The sequence below is a fragment of the Haematobia irritans genome, chromosome 5 (assembly GCF_050003625.1).
Source record: "Haematobia irritans isolate KBUSLIRL chromosome 5, ASM5000362v1, whole genome shotgun sequence".
Taxonomy (NCBI): domain Eukaryota; kingdom Metazoa; phylum Arthropoda; class Insecta; order Diptera; family Muscidae; genus Haematobia; species Haematobia irritans.
In genome coordinates this window covers 56,282,385-56,301,521 of record NC_134401.1, presented here as the reverse complement: position 1 = coordinate 56,301,521, position 19,137 = coordinate 56,282,385, and the positions used below count along the sequence as shown (strand labels likewise).

Genomic DNA, 19,137 nt, shown 5'->3' with positions numbered 1-19,137 from the left:
TATTTCAATTCCAACAATAAGTAATTATTCCATATTTACATCGTGCCCATCAAATGTACAAACGCAGACATCGTGTAACTGCAAATAAAAATAAATGATCCGTATAGCAAAATGCAGAACAAAAAACAGGTACATTTTTCAATTGCACTTTCCTTTTTTGTGTTCACATAAAACCACGTGCCACTTCTGAATAAATAAATTAACACAAAACACAGTAAATCCGTATTCAGCGTCCATTCCAAGAAACAATCAACACACGACTGACGCGCAAAATGAAAATCGTGTGTACCTGTTCATTATTTTTATAAAATTCTTTTCGCTGAAAAAAAGTTAAAAAATTAAATGGTCACGAAAAAAATGTAAATTTTTTTTATGGCCATGTAAAGGTTCTAGACTTGTCTATACATACGAGTAACCTATAAAAATACTTTTTTCCCTGCAAAAAAGTCGAAAAAGTGAATGGTCAGGTACATGATTTTCCTGACCATGTAAAGTTCTCAAAATTTAACTTTTTCGCAGCGAAAAGAATTTTATAAAAACATTGAGTAGGTACACACGATTTTCATTTTGCGCATCAGTCGCGGGTTGATTGTTCCTTGGAATGAACGGAGAATACGGAATTACTGTGTTTTGTGTTAATTCATTTATTCAGAAGAGGCACGTGGTTTTATTTGAACACAAACAAGTATATTCGGCCGTAAGTTCGGCCAGGCCGAAGCTTATGTACCCTCCACCATGGATTGCGTAGAAACTTCAACTGAAGACTGTCATCCACAATCGAATTACTTGGGTTGCGGTAACACTTGCCGATGGCAAGGTATCTTAAAACTTCCTAACACCGTAATATATACCACATAGTCCATACGTGGTATATATTAAACTAAAAAAGACCGATTAAATACGTATATAATTAAGTTTAAAGTTCCTATAGAAATAAAATTTTGACAAAATAAAATTTTGACAACATTTTCTATAGAAGTAAAATTTGGAAAAATTTTCTACAGAAATAAAATTTGGATAAAATTTTCTATAGAAATAAAATTTTGACAAAATTTTCTATAGAAATAAAATTATTATTATTTATTTATTGTTTATTTTAATCATACAGTAAATGTATGATAAAAAAGAAAAGGGAAAAGTAGCATTGGCTACTAAGGCCATCAGCTAAGAAATAAAATTTTGACAAAATTTTCTATAGAAATAAAATTTTGACAAAATGTTCTATAGAAATAAAATTTTGAAAAAATTTCCTATAGAAATAACATTTTGGCAATGTTTTCTATAAAAATAAAATTTTGGTAGATTATTTTTGGCTCGAGTGGCAACCATTATTATGCACCGATAAGGACCAATTTTTGTGTGATTGGGGATCTCCTATATATAACTATAGACCGATATGGACCAATTTTGGCATGGTTATTAGCGGCCTTATACTAACACCACGTTGCAAATTTCAACCGGATCGGATGAATGAGGCTCCGGAGATCAAATCTGGGGAACCGTTTAATGGGGGCTATATATAATTATGGACCGATATGGACCAATTCTTGCGTGTTTGTTGGAGACCACATTCTAACACCACGTTGCAAATTTCAACCGGATCGGATGAATTTTGCTCCTCCAAGAGGCTCCGGAGGACAAATCTGGGGATCGATTTATATGGGGGCTATATATAATTATGGACCGATATGGACCAATTCTTGCATGGTTGTTAGAGACCATATACTAACACCACGTACCCAATTTCAACCGGATCGGATGAATTTTGCTCCTCTAAGAGGCTCCGGAGGTCAAATCTGGGGATCGGCTTATATGGGGGCTATATGTAATTATGGACCGATATGGACCAATTTTGGCATGGTTATTAGAGACAATATACTAACACCACGGACCAAATTTCAATCGGATCGGATGACTTTTGCTCCTCTAAGAGGCTCCGGAGGTCAAATCTGGGGATCGGCTTATATGGGGGCTAAATATAATTATTGACCGATTTCGACCTCTTTGTGCATGGTCATTAGAGAATATATACCAACACCATGTACAAAATTTCAGCCGGATCGGATGAAATTTGCTTCTCTTAGAGGCTCCGCAAGCCAAATCGGGGGATCGGTTTATATGGGGACTATATACAATTATGGACCGATGTGGACCAATTTTTGCATGGTTGTTAGGGACCATATACTAACACCATGAACCAAATTTCAGCCGGATCGGATGAATTTTGCTCCTCTAAGAGGCTCCGGAGGTCAAATCTGGGGATCGGCTTATATGGGGGCTAAATATAATTATTGACCGATTTCGACCTCTTTGTGCATGGTCATTGGAGACTATATACCAACACCATGTACCAAATTTCAGCCGGATCGGATGAAATTTACTTCTCTTAGAGCAATCGCAAGCCAAATTTGGGGGTCCGTTTATATGGGAGCTATACGTAAAAGTGGACCGATATGGCCCATTTTCAATACCATCCGACCTAAATCAATAACAACTACTTGTGCCAAGTTTCAAGTCGATAGCTTGTTTCGTTCGGAAGTTAGCGTGATTTCAACAGACGGACGGACGGACGGACATGCTCAGATCGACTCAGAATTTCACCACGACCCAGAATATATATATACTTTATGGGGTCTTAGAGCAATATTTCGATGCGTTACAAACGGAATGACAAAGTTAATATACCCCCATCCTATGGTGGTGGGTATAATAAATAAAGTTAATTTTGTGTTTTCTTTTCTCTAGTGGCGTCCTCCGACGACGAAAAAAGTTTTTTCGTAAAGATCAAAACATTTTAGGTTGTGACCATGTTCTTTTAACTCGTAGAAAAACATTTTTGACGAATACCATAACATTTTAGATCGTGACCATTGTCTTTTGATCCAAACTAAATTATTTTTATCAATATAATAATATTTTAGATGAGGATAAATTTATTTTTCTTAGAACCATGTTCACTGAGCAAACATGGTTGCAGGTGAAAATGTTACATGGTCGCCGCAAAAATAGCTCTTACCATATTATTTTGCTCTTCGAATATGATTGTGACAATCATGTTTCTTCTCTGCGTGCTGAAAAAAATGGAAGGCATAATTAAATTTGTTAAAAATTAACAAAAAGTAGTAAAAAATCTATATATTTTAAAAGAAAGCCATATGTTTACAAGAGAACTTACCAATTCTGTATTATATTATGCGCTGAGGAGAAGTATGAACAATTTTCCAAATTCATCTTGAGTTATTGTGAAATTAATGATTTGTTTGTTACGTTAAAATATATATCCCTTTCCGACCTATAGCCGATCCACGTGATAGATTTTCCTAAATTTTTCAATTCTGTTATTTATGTGTACATAGAACATTTTAAATTATTAAGTTTGTTCAGTTTGATCCTGTATCCTGTTTTTTCAGGATACGTACAATTGTTGCAGTCCGGTAAATTCCGGTAAAAGTCCGGACGTAAAAATATCAAAAAACACAAAATAATCACGAAGTTACTGTTTGCATACAATATATAAAATGTTTTCTTATTGAAAACACTTGTTTGATGAAATATTCCACAATTTAAATATATTTGCAAATTTACATCTTCCACTCATTTTTACAAATGCGCAAAGTACACTGCTGAAACTACAAAATTAATATGAAAAGCAAATATTTATAACGGTTCTTCACATTCTTAGACAAAGAGAGAGCATACACCATTATTTTTTTTCCGCTCTTATCGCAGTACGTCATATATTAAAGAAATTATAGAGACTTAAACTTACCCGCACAACTGTGCGCACACGGTCGGAAAGGGTTATATTAAATTGGTTTCCAAAAACTTTGATTAAAGAAACACTGTGTTTTTCCGATATGAAGTTCAAAAAAAAATATTCTAGTTAAACAAAATACTTTCCAATTCCCTATTAAATTATAAGCTGAGGAGTAATACAATTTTCAATCGAAAATAGTGTTGCCGGACGGGCTGGATTGTCAAGCGTTTTAATATGTGTCAAGTGAAAAAGTGATTTGTCATGTTTTCTACAAGAAATTTTTTCCCTCTAATTTATTCTAGCTACATACAGTAGGTGACGGATATAAGCACATCTCACATAAGAAAATTATGCATATATGAAAATTATTAAAAACACCATACCCTCCTTTTCTTATGAACAATAATTGCCTATAAGAAAAAAACGCATATAAGAACAAAAATTGTGCGTTTTTCTGAGTTTCTTATATCCGTTATCCACCGTATGTAATAATACTTAAAAGTTTATATATCTAAAAAAAAAAAAACAAATCAAAAGAGCATATTTTTAATATCAATAAAACTATAGTTGTATTTATAAGGACTAATATGATACATATTTTTTATGCGCCATTATAATTTAAAAATATTGTTATGTTTAGATAGGTATCTCATTTGTGTTTTCTATCCCAATAAGCTATGTATTTTGTGAGAAAACATTTAAATATTTTATATACCAAAGATAAGAATAAAATTACCTTTGATCTAATAAAAGCTGAACTATTAGTAAAAATAAATTTTAATGAGGATTGCAAAAACTTTCAAAATTTTCAAAAACACCCAACGAGAGAGAATTGATTAATTCTGTGTCTAAGAATACGAATTATATGTGGCAAAATAAGTTTTCTTTAAAATATATAAAGATTGATTTTTATACCCTCCACCATAGGATGGGCGGTATATTAACTTTGTCATTCCGTTTGTAACACATCGAAATATTGCTCTAAGACCCCATAAAGTATATAAAGGGTGATTCTTTTGAGGTTAGGATTTTCATGCATTAGTATTTGACAGATCACGTGGGATTTCAGACATGGTGTCAAAGAGAAAGATGCTCAGTATGCTTTGACATTTCATCATGAATAGACGAACGATCTGCCACAACGTCGAATTTTCAGTGAATGGGCCCTAGAAAAGTTGGCAGAAAATCCGCTTTTTTATCGACAAATTTTGTTCAGCGATGAGGCTCATTTCTGGTTGAATGGCTACGTAAATAAGCAAAATTGCCGCATTTGGAGTGAAGAGCAACCAGAAGCCGTTCAAGAACTGCCCATGCATCCCGAAAAATGCACTGTTTGGTGTGGTTTGTACGCTGGTGGAATCATTGGACCGTATTTTTTCAAAGATGCTGTTGGACGCAACGTTACGGTGAATGGCGATCGCTATCGTTCGATGCTAACAAACTTTTTGTTGCCAAAAATGGAAGAACTGAACTTGGTTGACATGTGGTTTCAACAAGATGGCGCTACATGCCACACAGCTCGCGATTCTATGGCCATTTTGAGGGAAAACTTCGGAGAACAATTCATCTCAAGAAATGGACCGGTAAGTTGGCCACCAAGATCATGCGATTTGACGCCTTTAGACTATTTTTGTGGGGCTACGTCAAGTCTAAAGTCTACAGAAATAAGCCAGCAACTATTCCAGCTTTGGAAGACAACATTTCCGAAGAAATTCGGGCTATTCCGGCCGAAATGCTCGAAAAAGTTGCCCAAAATTGGACTTTCCGAATGGACCACCTAAGACGCAGCCGCGGTCAACATTTAAATGAAATTATCTTCAAAAAGTAAATGTCATGGACCAATCTAACGTTTCAAATAAAGAACCGATGAGATTTTGCAAATTTTATGCGTTTTTTTTTAAAAAAAAGTTATCAATCTCTTAACAAATCACCCTTTATATTCTGGGTCGTGGTGAAATTCTGAGTCGATCTGAGCATGTCTGTCCGTCCGTCCGTCTGTTGAAATCACGCTAACTTCCGAACGAAACAAGCTATCGACTTGAAACTTGGCACAAGTAGTTGTTATTGATGTAGGTCGGACGGTATTGCAAATGGGCCATATCGGTCCACTTTTACGTATAGCCCCCATATAAACGGACCCCCAAATTTGCCTTGCGATTGCTCTAAGATAAGCAAATTTAATCCGATCCGGCTGAAATTTGGTACATGGTGTTAGTATATGGTCTTTAACAACCGTGCAAAAACTGGTCTATATCGGTCCACTTTTACGTATAGCCCCAATATAAACGGACCCCCAAATTTGGCTTGCGATTGCTCTAAGAGAAGCAAATTTCATCCGATCCGGCTGAAATTTGGTACATGGTATTAGTATATGGTCTCTAACAACCATGCGAAAATTGGTCCATATCGGTCCATAATTACACATAGCCCCCATATAAACCGATCCCCCGATTTGGCTTGCGGAGCCTCAAAGAGAAGAAAATTTCATCCGATCCGGCTGAAATTTGGTACATGATGTTAGTATATGGTCTCTAACAACCATGCAAAAATTGGTCCACATCGACCCATAATTATATATAGCCCCCATATAAACCGATTCCCCGATTTGGCTTGCGGAGCCTCTAAGAGAAGCAAATTTCATCCGATCCGGTTGAAATTTGGTACGTGGTGTTAGTATATGGTCTCTAACAACCATTCAAGAATTGGTCCATATCGGTCCATAATTATATATAGCCCCCATATAAATCGATCCCCAGATTTGTCCTCCGGAGCCTCTTGGAGGAGCAAAATTCATCCTATCCGGTTGAAATTTGGAATATGGTGTTAGATTGTGGTCTCTAAGAAACACGCAAGAATTGGCCCATATCGGTCCATAATTATATATAGCCCCCATATAAACCGTTCCCCAGATTTGAGCTCCGAAGCCTCTTGGAGGAGCAAACTTCATCCGATCCGGTTGAAATTTGGTACGTGGTGTTAGTAAAGGGTGATTTGTTAAGAGCTTGATAACTTTTTTTTAAAAAAAAAAGCATAAAATTTGCAAAATCTCATCGGTTCTTTATTTGAAACGTTAGATTGGTCCATGACATTTACTTTTTGAAGATAATTTCATTTAAATGTTGACCGCGGCTGCGTCTTAGGTGGTCCATTCGGAAAGTCCAATTTTGGGCAACTTTTTCGAGCATTTCGGCCGGAATAGCCCGAATTTCTTCGGAAATGTTGTCTTCCAAAGCTGGAATAGTTGCTGGCTTATTTCTGTAGACTTTAGACTTGACGTAGCCCCACAAAAAATAGTCTAAAGGCGTCAAATCGCATGATCTTGGTGGCCAACTTACCGGTCCATTTCTTAAGATGAATTGTTCTCCGAAGTTTTCCCTCAAAATGGCCATAGAATCGCGAGCTGTGTGGCATGTAGCGCCATCTTGTTGAAACCACATGTCAACCAAGTTCAATTCTTCCATTTTTGGCAACAAAAAGTTTGTTAGCATCGAACGATAGCGATCGCCATTCACCGTAACGTTGCGTCCAACAGCATCTTTGAAAAAATACGGTCCAATGATTCCACCAGCGTACAAACCACACCAAACAGTGCATTTTTCGGGATGCATGGGCAGTTCTTGAACGGCTTCTGGTTGCTCTTCACTCCAAATGCGGCAATTTTGCTTATTTACGTAGCCATTCAACCAGAAATGAGCCTCATCGCTGAACAAAATTTGTCGATAAAAAAGCGGATTTTCTGCCACTGATTTTGGTAATAAAATTCAATGATTTGCAAGCGTTGCTCGTTAGTAAGTCTATTCATGATGAAATGTCAAAGCATACTGAGCATCTTTCTCTTTGACACCATGTCTGAAATCCCACGTGATCTGTCAAATACTAATGCATGAAAATCCTAACCTCAAAAGAATCACCCTTTATAAGGCCGCTAATAACCATGCCAAAATTGGTCCGTATCGGTCTATAGTTATATATAGCCGATTCCCAGTCACACAAAAATTGGTCCATATCGGTTCATAATCATGGTTACCACTCGAGCCAAAAATAATCTACCAAAATTTTATTTTTATAGAAAACATTGTCAAAATTTGATTTCTATAGAAAATTTTGTCAAAATTGTATTTCTATAGAAAATTTTGTCAAAATTTTATTTCTGTAGAACATTTTGTCAAAATTTTATTTCTATAGAAAATTTTGTCAAAATTTTATTTCTATAGAAAATTTTGTCAGAATTTTATTTCTATAGATAATTTTATCCAAATTTTTTTATATAGAAAATGTTTTCCAAATTTTACTTCTATAGAAAATGTTGTCAAAATTTTATTTCTATAGAAACTTTGAACTTAATTATATACGTATTTAATCGGCATTTTTTTAGTTTAATGTATACCACGTATGGACTATGTGGTATATATTACGGTGTTAGGAAGTTTGAAGATACCTTGCCATCGGCAAGTGTTACCGCAACCCAAGTAATTCGATTGTGGATGACAGTCTTCAGTAGAAGTTTCTACGCAATCCATGGTGGAGGGTACATAAGCTTCGGCCTGGCCGAACTTACGGCCGTATATACTTGTTTCTTCTAAACTCAATAACAGGATTTAGTTATAATAATACTACAATACCAATTGACACTACAATACCAATTATTAAACATATCAACAAATAAGAACAAACCACAAAACTTTAAATATCTTAATATTATTTGTAAACACTTTTGCATTGATAATTCGATTTCCTTCCTGTTGGTGTCATAAAACAGCATTAAAATTTATGTGCGGACTGGACCGCGCGTTATAATAGATTTCTAGCAGAAGGAATTCACAAAATATCCATTTTAAACTGATGAGGATATAAATTAAACTAACGATGTGATGCACATTTTCATCCAGAAGTTGGTGATTTTAACAATTTGTTGTTTTTAACAATTTTAATTGGTTGCACTTTGAAATGTTTCTGGAAACTTTTTCTTGTCGATAAGCCACTCATTTTTCTTAATGTTTGCAAGAATGTAGGATCCAAAGACTTTAGTTTTCTGCAAAGAGATTTAAATTTAGTGACTTCTCTAAAGTGTTGATTTAATTTTTCATATTGATTTACCAATTATTATAAACTATTTGAAGCAGTTCCAGTTAATTGTCCAACATTTTTTCATCGGTCAGCTTTTTAATGTTTTCAAGAACGTAGAATCCATAATTTTAGTTTTCTGCAAAGAGATATACATTTAGTGACTTCATTAAAGTTTTATTTCATTGTTTATTTTCACCTACCTATTATTATAAACTACTTGGAGTAAATTCAGTTCTTTGTCTAAAATTTTCCAATTTTTTTATTTCTTCCAATTGACCACGAATTTCGTTGCACAACTAAGTATTGAAAACCACATGGTTTTTTCGTTGCATTTTAGGGTAGTGTTTTGTCAAAGTTTCCTCATATTATCTTCAACACCTTTTCAAAGATTTCGTCAAAATGTTGGCAAATTGGAAGTAATTCGCAACCAAGTAGAAGGTTTATTGAAGATTAGCTGTTTCAAGTCAAGTTGAATTTATGTTGAAAATTATATTTACCCTCAAACTGAGAAGTCGTTGCATTTGAAAAACGCTCATCCTGTGTTTATTGGGATAATTTATTTTCAGCCCTGCATTTTTTACATGTTCCATGTACTGTACATTATATTGTGTTTGTCAAAATATACAAATCCAACATGTTTTCGTGGTATAATAAAGCAATTCACCATTTGTGTATGACTATGTTGAAAAAGATAAGAAAATTTTATTTATTCAACATACAAGCAATATGAACGTTGGCAACGCAACAGGGTGAATTTAGCAAATGGTGAAATGTAATTATCGTTTGTGCGGTTGGTTTTTCACAATGAAGTGTTGATATGGTTTCTTTGCCCTCCTCGTTGCATGTGGCCCATTAGCTCAGTTGGTTAGAGCGTCGTGCTAATAACGCGAAGGTCGCGGGTTCGATCCCCCCATGGGCCAGATTTGCTTTTTTATTTGAATTGCATTATAGATATAATTAATTGAATTATAGAATTTATAACACTTTATTTACTCTAGAATTTTTTGATAAGCATTTTAATGGAAATATTGAAACGTAATAATTTTGATTTTAGAGTAATCTACTTTTTTGGATTTTTGGACAATTTCTGATATCTATGTAGATTATTATGATAATCAAAATGTATTATTTTAGAATACAACTCCCCTATATACATTTGTGGAACATATAATAGCAGTACTTGTTTTGTTTGAATTTGTATCTGTAATTTATTTTTACTCATAATGTCTGTTCGCGTACTTTTCCAGTAAAAAATATCCAGCAAGAGTGTATTAGTGTATTTTACTCTCTTTGCTTAAAATTGCTGAAAAGTACACGAACGTTATCCAGTAACTATTTGCACATTCAAAATTTCGCTGCTAAAACATTAACAGCCTGTTTCTGTATGTTGAACGAGCGCTATCGATCGACTGAAATGCATGGAAACAGCTAATTTTTGGTAATAAATTCAGCTGTTTGTCTTCATATCAGACGATCGATAGAGCTCGTGTGACATAGAGAAACAGGCTGTAAGAACAAAAAAACTAATCGTGTTTATTTAACTTCCAATCGTACTTGCCGAACATGTACATTGTACTGGTACTTTGTTTGTTATCAATAACCAGCTGGCTACGCTATGGTTTGCAAGATCAGAGAGTATTAAGAAAACAAGAGAACGAAACTGTCAAGCGAAACTGCGACAGTAGGTGGCAGTCATGAGGAAATTTATCTAATGTCATGCAGTTTTTGTCGGCGCTTCTCTCAAATATCATACAGTTTGCGTCGGCGTCATCCAGTTCAGTTCTCTGCCGGCCTTATGAAACGTAAGAAAAATAGGATTTAGAACCTACCTTGTAGTAACAAATGTTCTTTTATATAAACCTTTTCATTCTATTAAATTTTTTGGCAGACAATTTGAAATTATAACTGTCGATGCCTTAATAAAGATTTTATCAAAACAGCGCAATCTACATGACATAAGGTCTGTTCGCGTACTTTTTCAGTAAAATATATCCAGCAAAAACAAGCAAGAGAATAAGAGTGCACTTTACTCTCTTTGCTTAAAATTGCTGGAAAGTACGCGATCGGTATCCAGTAACAATTTGCATATTCAAAATTTAAGATTCTAAAACATTAAAAACAGAAACGAATCATGTTTTTTACACTTCCAATTGTAGTTGTGGAACATATACATTGTACTGGTGTTTTGTTTGTTATCAACAACCAGCTGGCAACGTATGTTATGGATTGCAAGATTTTAATGGGGAAAAAATCTGTAGCAAAAACTTGCAAATTCTCTATCTGATAACTGTCAAATGTAGTCTCTCTACGGCTCTCTTTGCTGGCTTTTTGGTGTAAACGAGCGACTTCCAGTAAAAATTTGTTATAATTATCAAAAATTATCGGGTTCTCAAATGGAGCTATAGTTAATAGGGAAAATAAGAAAAATAAGAAAATAAGCTAAAGATGCCTCAAACCCAAATAAAACGCAAAAAAGGCTAAATATCATAATTCTAACATAACAAGTTTGAGGCCAATTTTATATGCTTTACAAAGAGAATGGCTATTTCCGTATATGCCCTTAAACCTAAAGAGCCAACATAAACATTAGTTTTATTTTTTCCGGTCTAAACAATTTTATTCATATGTATCAAATCATCAATTCCAATTTCAAAGAATACAAAATTTACTTTTTCTTCAACAAAGTAGAGTAAACAGCGGGAGCGGCATAAGCAGCAGGTGCTACAGCTACAGCTGGAGCAGCAGAATATGTGGTATAGGCTGGAGCAGCACTGTACACAGACGACGTGTAAGCTGGAGCGGCACTGTAAACCGAAGAGGTGTAAGCGGGAACAGCAGCACTATAAACAGATGAGGTGTAGGCAGGGGCAGCATATGTGGTATAAGCAGGAGCTGCAGCATATGAAGTGTATGCTGGAACAGCTGCACTATAGGTGGTAATAGGAGCTACAACACCAGCAGAAGCGGCGGACACGAAAAGAGCCAAACACATAAGGAACTGTTGAGTGGACAAAGAGGAATAAAGTCAATTAAAACATGGCAATCCTTTACTTTCCACCATTATGGAGACTACTTGAGAGTGTCCTTTTCGAAGGTAACTTACTTTCATTTTGCTGTTTTGTTTTTGTTGTTGTTGAAGGAAGACTGTTCTTTGCAATGGAGCTTAACGAACTGATATCGATTTCAGGCCAAACTATGGCTTTTTATACAACGCAAATTTTCAGATCAGATTAAGGCAAAGAGAAAAAAGAATGGTCACTGCCATCACAGTTTGCAGTGATGGAGCTATCCCAAATGACAATCTACTATGGTAGAACACTTCGATGGCCTTCTTTTTTCATTGTTGTGTCGTCAGATATTCCATTACCGTGCCTTCTGTTCAATGGTTCGTAACAAAAAATGATGAAATGACAAATTTTATTCCCATTCGAGTTTTTGGTGTTTCTCCAACTTTGTTGGGTCCCCACTCAGTACTCGGTGTCGCATATACAGGCTGGATTCAGTGGCAATTATTTTTGGTAGTTCTTTGCCTACAAAAACATTTTTGCTCTTGATTTGCTTGTTGATATCTCACATGGCAGCAAACGAGTTTTATGGATTAATTTTTTGTATTATTTTCATTTTTTTTTTTCAATTTCTGATATTATTTTCAAACAAAAATAGGCGGACGTTTATAATAAAATGCCTGTCATACACAAACAAACTCACATGTCAAATCGATTGCCTTTGTCATTTTAGATTCTTTGACCAAATGGCCACAAATGCGGATATTTCAATTCTTTCACCTACATCGCCATAGCCAACCACCAGCAACAGCATCAGAAGCCAGGTCATTGTAATCCGATCAACACATATTTGAATTCTCCTTAATCTGTCCATTTTATGTGGTGTGTTTTGATTGATTGGAATTAAATGAAATATATTTTTTTTAATATATTCCACAAAATTTGTAAATAACAAATCTGCATACGTAAAAAGGGCGCTAAAGGGTAAAATATCCTGAGGGACAAAATATTTAATGAAAATAGTGCAAAGTACAATTTCTGAAAAGTGCCACTCGCAATAAAAGGTTGCACACTCATTTTAAAACAAGTGGCACACTTTTTCATGAAGAAAAAGTAACAATAAAACGCATTCATATCAGTATTTTACACATAATTATAAAATACAACTAACAATCATTTTATCTCCATTTCATTTATTAACTCGATAATACTATAGAAAATGCAATTGCAAACTTTCAGGCGGAATACTTGTTCACTGAGAAAATTATGACATAAATGGGGAAAATTTTCACAAATATAATAATCGAATTCGGTTATTTCTAAAGACACCTACTATATCCTTAAAATTAACGGTATTTGTGTATTAAAATATTACAGTTTAAATAAATATTATTAAAAAGGGGCACAGTATGACGAAGAGGTGGCACAAAAATGTAAACAGTATCACATATTGTGACACAAAAGTATCACCGCTTAAAAAAAATACTAACTGCCACAACGGTGACACTGGCTGGCTAACGCTAAGAAATATACCACCCTCGATGAATTTGAAAACTTTGGCCCATCTATAGAAAATCTTCAATAATTAAAAATTTGTGTTTTGAACTAAGAGGCAAATATGCAAAACTCAGATCTTGGTGACTGATATGTATGTTAATGCAAGATATTATAACGTTGTATTTTTTTTTTAATTTTATTGCTGAAAAGCAAACCATGTCTTGAGATGATCGGTGCTTTGATATTTTTATTGCCAATTTTATTGTCCAAATTTGAAGATATTTTTTTTTTATTCCAAATTTAAAACACGGGTACTTTAAATTTTTATACCCTGCGCCACACTGTGGAACAGGGTATTATAAGTTAGTGCATATGTTTGTAACACCCAGAAGGAGACGAGATAGACACATGGTGTCTTTGGAAATAATGCTCAGGGTGGGTCCCTGAGTTGTTATAACCATGTCTGTCTGTCCGTCCGTCCGTCCGTCTGTCTGTGAACATATATTTGTGATCAAAGTCTAGGTCGCAATTTAAGTCCAATCGCCTTCAAACTTGGCACATGTTCCTAATTTGGGTCAGAATAGAACCCTATTGATTTTGGAAGAAATCGGTTCAGATTTAGATATAGCTCCCATATATATTTTTCGCCCGATATGTACTAATATGGACCCAAAAGCCAGGGTTTTATACCGATATGGACTAATATGGTCTTAAAGCCAGAGTTTTGGGCCCAATTTTGTTGAAATTTTGCAAAGCGAGTAGATTTAGCATTGTAGCTATGTGTGCCAAATTTGGTTGAAAACGATTCAGATTTAGATATAGCTCCCATATATATCTTTCGCCCGATATGGTCCTAGAAGCCAGAGTTTTGGCCCAATTTGTTTGAAATTTTGCACTAGGAGTACAATTAATAGTATAGTCAAGTGTGCAAAATTTGATTGAAATCGGTTCAGATTTAGATATAGCTCCCATATATATCTTTCGCCCGATATGGACTAATATGGTCCTAGAAGCCAGAGTTTTGGCCCAATTTGTTTGAAATTTTGCACTAGGAGTACAATTAGTAGTGCAGTTAAGTGTGCAAAATTTGATTGAAATCGGTTCAGACTGAGATATAGCTCCCATATATATCTTTCGCCCGATATGGACTAATATGGTTCTAATAGCCAGAGTTTTGGCCCAATTTGGTTGAAATTTTGCACAGGGAGTAGAATTAGCATTGTAGCTATGCGTGCCAAATTTGTTTGAAATCGGTTCAGATTTATATATAGCTCCCATATATAGCTTTCGCCCGATTTACACTTATATGACCACAGAGGCCAATTTTTTACTCCGAGTTAGTTGAAATTTTGCACAGGGAGTAGATTTAGCATTGTAGCTATGCGTGCTACAATGCTATATCTAAATCTGAAATCGATTTAGATTTAGATATAGCTCCCATATATATCTTTCGCCCGATATGCACATATATGGACCCAGAAACCAGAGTTTTATCCCGATTAGCTTGACAAGGAGTACAATTGGCAGTATAGTCATGTGTGCCAAATTTGATTGAAATCGATTCAGATTTAGATATAGCTCCCATGTATATCTTTTGCCCGATATGCACTTATATGGACCCAGAAGCCAGAGTTTTATCCCGATTAGCTTGGAATTTTGCATAAGGAGTACAATTGGTAGTATAGTCATGTGTGCCAAATTTGATTGAAATCGGTTCAGATTTAGATATAGCTCCCATATATATGTTTTTTCTGATTTCGACAAAATGGTCAAAATACCAACATTTTCCTTGTTAAATCGCCACTGCTTAGTCGAAAAGTTGTAAAAATGACTCTAATTTTCCTAAACTTCTAATACATATATATCGAGCGATAAATCATAAAAAAAACTTTTGCGAAGTTTCCTTAAAATTGCTTCAGATTGAAATGTTTCCCATATTTTTTACTAACATTGTGTTCCACCCTAGTGCATTAGCCGACTTAAATTTTGAGTCTATAGATTTTGTAGAAGTCTATCAAATTCTGTCCAAATCGAGTGATATTTAAATGTATGTATTTGGGACAAACCTTTATATATAGCCCCCAACACATTTGACGGATGTGATATGGTATCGAAAATTTAGATCTACAAAGTGGTGCAGGGTATAATACAGTCGGCCTCGCCCGACTTTAGGCTTTCCTTACTTGTTTTTTTTTTTCTAATTTCGTCCAATTTGAAAGAACTTTCTTTTTAAATACCCATTCTAAAATCTCCCATATGAATTCCATTTCACATGGACTCACTACATTGAGTTTTGATTAAATTGCAGATTCAAGATTGCTCAATATCATCGACAACACCCACAACACCCGAAGAAGATCGCAAGGAAAATGCAAAATTCCTCCATATAAGAAATTATATATCTTCGAAATGACCGAAAGCGTAAGAAGAAGGTGAAGGATGAACTGTTATGCCCTGCTTTTTCCTGTATATCGAACGAAACCCCATTCGAATTGAAATGAATTTGGGCTTTTCTATTTTGAAAGTTCGTTTCGTTTGTATGGGAATACATTGACTATCGAAAATGAGTATTTTAAAATTTTTAGCCTGAGAATTCATTAAACTGTTGATAATGTTTTTTACTTTTTCTTGACACATATTGTATCAGGCCTGTTCCCAGTTTCACAAAATTTTACGATTTGTGTGGAAAATAAAATCGTGCGATTTATATATGCTTGTTCCGGAAAGCGTATGGAATTGAAAATCGCAAAATTTCAATTCCAAAATGTGTCATAGCTATTAAAATCAGCTGTTAAAAAAAGACATTTTAGTCCAACAAATTTTTTTGAAAAAGAAAACAATAAATGAGTCTTAAAGTTACAAGGAAAGGCTTTTTTGAGTGCAATTGCCTATTTCGAAATATGTACATCGACCTAGCAAATTAGCAAAATTACAAAATAATTATGGCGCCACGCTACTCAGTGTTGCATTGAGTTTCATACCCACCAGTATCTAAATAAAATCGTAATATTTGGAACACGATATGCGAATCGCAAAACTTCCCTTCAGTAGATTGTGTCAAAATGGGGTCGCTCCAAAATATACGCGATTATTACTTTACAAGTACATTATTTCTATATTTTATATTTTTGATTTACTGCCAAGGCATATAGCAATTTATTGTTAAGCATGTTTTATACATGATTTACAATATCCTTGAAAAATTGATTAATTTATTTTGAATTCGCAGAGTTGCCTCTCATCGATTTGAAATCGAAAATTTTTGCGATTTGACCGGATCAAGTCTAATTGGAGAAATCGCAAATTTTTTGCGATTACGATTATGGGAACAGGCCTGTATATGAAACATGACTGCCACAATCATATTCGAAGAGCAAAATAATATGATAGGAGCTATTTTTGATAGGAGCTATTTTTGCGGTGACCATGTAATATTTTCAACTGTAACCATGTTGGCTCAGTGAACATGGTTCTAAGAAAAATAAAATTGTCCTCATTTAAAATGTTATTATATTGAGAATTTTGTTTGAATCAAAACACATTGGTCACTATCTAAAATGTTATGGTATTCGTCAAAAATGTTTTTCTTCCAGTTAAAAGAACATGGTCACAACCTAAAATGTTTTGATCTTTATGAAAAAACTTTTTTCGTCGTCGAAAAAAGGATGCCACTTGAGGAAAGAAAACACAAAATTAACTTTATTTATTTGTTTCTATTTATTTATAAACTAATTCGTTGTTTATTTGTATTTATAATATCGTGCAAGGAAACATCAAGATACCGATGGCAAGGTATCTTAAAACCTCCTAACACCATCTTCTAAATTGTATGTAAGTGGTATATATTAAATCAAAAAAGATCGACCAAATACGTATGTAATTCAGTTTGACAAAATAGACATAAAATTTTGACAAAATTTTCTACAGAAATAAAAATTTTAACAAAATTTTCTATAGAAATAAAATTTTCACAAAATTTTCTATGGAAAAAAATTTTGAAAAAATTTTCTATAGAAAGAAAATTTTGACAAAAATTTCTACAGAAATAAAATTTTAACAAAATTTTCCATAGAAATAAAATTTTGACAAAATTTTCTATAGAAATAAAATTTTGGTAGATTATTTTTGGCTCGAGTGGCAACCATGATTATGAACCGATATGGACCAATTTTTGTGTGATTGGAGATCGGCTATATATAACTAGAGACCGATATGGACCAATTTTGGTATGGTTGTTAGCGGCCATATACTAACACCACATTCCAAATTTGAACCGGATCTGATGAATTTTGCTCCTCCAAGAGGTATATTAGGACCACAAGGAGGTTTGCTAAAAATGGTGTGTATCGGTCCATGTTTTGGTATAGCCCCATATAGATATCCTAATTTTACTTCTTGAGCTTCTAGGAACCATAGTTTCTATCCAATTTCCCTGAAATTGGAAATCTAGAGATATTTTAGGACCACAAATAGGTGTGAAGAAAATGATGGTTATAGATTCATGTGTTGGTAAAGCCCCTATATATAGCGATCTTCCGATTATATTTTTTGGGCTTCTAGAAAACGTACTTTCGATCCGATTTGCCTAAATTTAAAATCTATAATTATTTTAAGATCACAAATAGATGTAACGGAAATGAGGTGAATCAGCCCATGTGTTGGTATAGCCCACGTATAGACCGATCTGATGATTTTACTCCAAGGGCAGTAGTTTTTATCCGATTTTCATGAAGTTGTAAAACAAGATAGTTTTGATGATCTGATGATTTTACTCCAAGGGCAGTAGTTTTTATCCGATTTTCATGAAGTTGTAAAACAAGATAGTTTTGAAAATTCGTCCTATTTTCATCGATATATTTTAAACCACTTAACTTATCATAGATTTTATTATACACGTTTGTTCAACATCTCAATACCTTGCATTCAAGTACAAACAACGATATAATCGGACATTTCTAGCTCGAGGTATGATTTGTTTAGCGAAAAAAGTCAGAAAAACTAAAAATAACGGGATATCTCAAAAACGGTTTCATAAAAAATTTTTTAACCTTCATTTTCAAATTCAGCAGATCAAAATACACAAGAAAAGTCATCAAATGTACATTTACAGTGTAAACTAGTGTTAACAAACACCACACAAAAATTCATATTTGGATATAAAGAAACAAGACCACTTCGGTATTAGGTAGATAAAACAAAGGGGGCAAAAGAAAGCAGCTGATTTTTATCAATTTGAAATCTTGAAATATTAACTAATAAACCACAAAAAATCCCATTGGAGACTTCAGGGGGGAACACAAATAAAATTCTACACAAACTTTACATATAAGAACGAACGAACACGAAACAATGGGACTGACAAAAATTGATTTTATAACAAATTTAAAACAATTTTTATATTTTAAAATATAGTTAATACCATTTAGTTCAATATTCATTTCAATTTATTGCGATATAGTTTTTCTTTCTTTTGTTTTATTTATTTAAAAGTGCACTTAATTTTATACTTCTTCACACTTCAAAAACCAACTGTTTACTTGCTCTCTCTTTTGGAGCCGTTCTTAAAGAGTACAGATGGAATAAACCAAAAACAAATACACATTGTAAAACCTTGTTTGCATAAGAAACAGTGATGGTGGAGGGTATAAAAAATCATAAACAGACGCAAATTTAACAAATTAGGATTTTTCGGGATCCCCAAAAATACAGGGATTCAAACTACAAAATGCCGGGATTAATCCAGTCCCGAAAATTACGCGATATCAGGATATCCGGAATGAAATCTCCCATTGACATACACGCAGAGAAGGA

The 19,137-nt window shown here is 34.2% G+C and overlaps 1 protein-coding gene, 1 long non-coding RNA gene and 1 other non-coding gene across 3 annotated transcripts; 1 reads left to right on the top strand and 2 right to left on the bottom strand.

Annotated features, from left to right (window-relative positions):
• Positions 1-8,043: 8,043 nt before the first annotated feature.
• Positions 8,044-9,475, bottom strand: LOC142239074 (uncharacterized). The gene is made up of 4 exons (XR_012722909.1): positions 9,322-9,475; positions 9,025-9,202; positions 8,855-8,960; positions 8,044-8,789 (listed from the first exon to the last, which is right to left on the bottom strand). It is a non-coding gene; the product is annotated as an uncharacterized LOC142239074 (long non-coding RNA).
• Positions 9,476-9,670: 195 nt separating this feature from the next.
• TRNAI-AAU (transfer RNA isoleucine (anticodon AAU)) lies at positions 9,671-9,744 on the top strand. Its single transcript has one exon. It is a non-coding gene; the product is annotated as a tRNA-Ile (tRNA).
• Positions 9,745-11,489: 1,745 nt separating this feature from the next.
• Positions 11,490-12,448, bottom strand: LOC142239466 (uncharacterized). The gene is made up of 2 exons (XM_075311259.1): positions 11,928-12,448; positions 11,490-11,822 (listed from the first exon to the last, which is right to left on the bottom strand). Exons 1-2 carry the CDS (start codon positions 11,931-11,933, stop codon positions 11,490-11,492), a joined length of 339 nt encoding a protein of 112 aa, XP_075167374.1. The 5' UTR covers positions 11,934-12,448.
• Between the last annotated feature and the right edge of the window lie 6,689 nt (positions 12,449-19,137).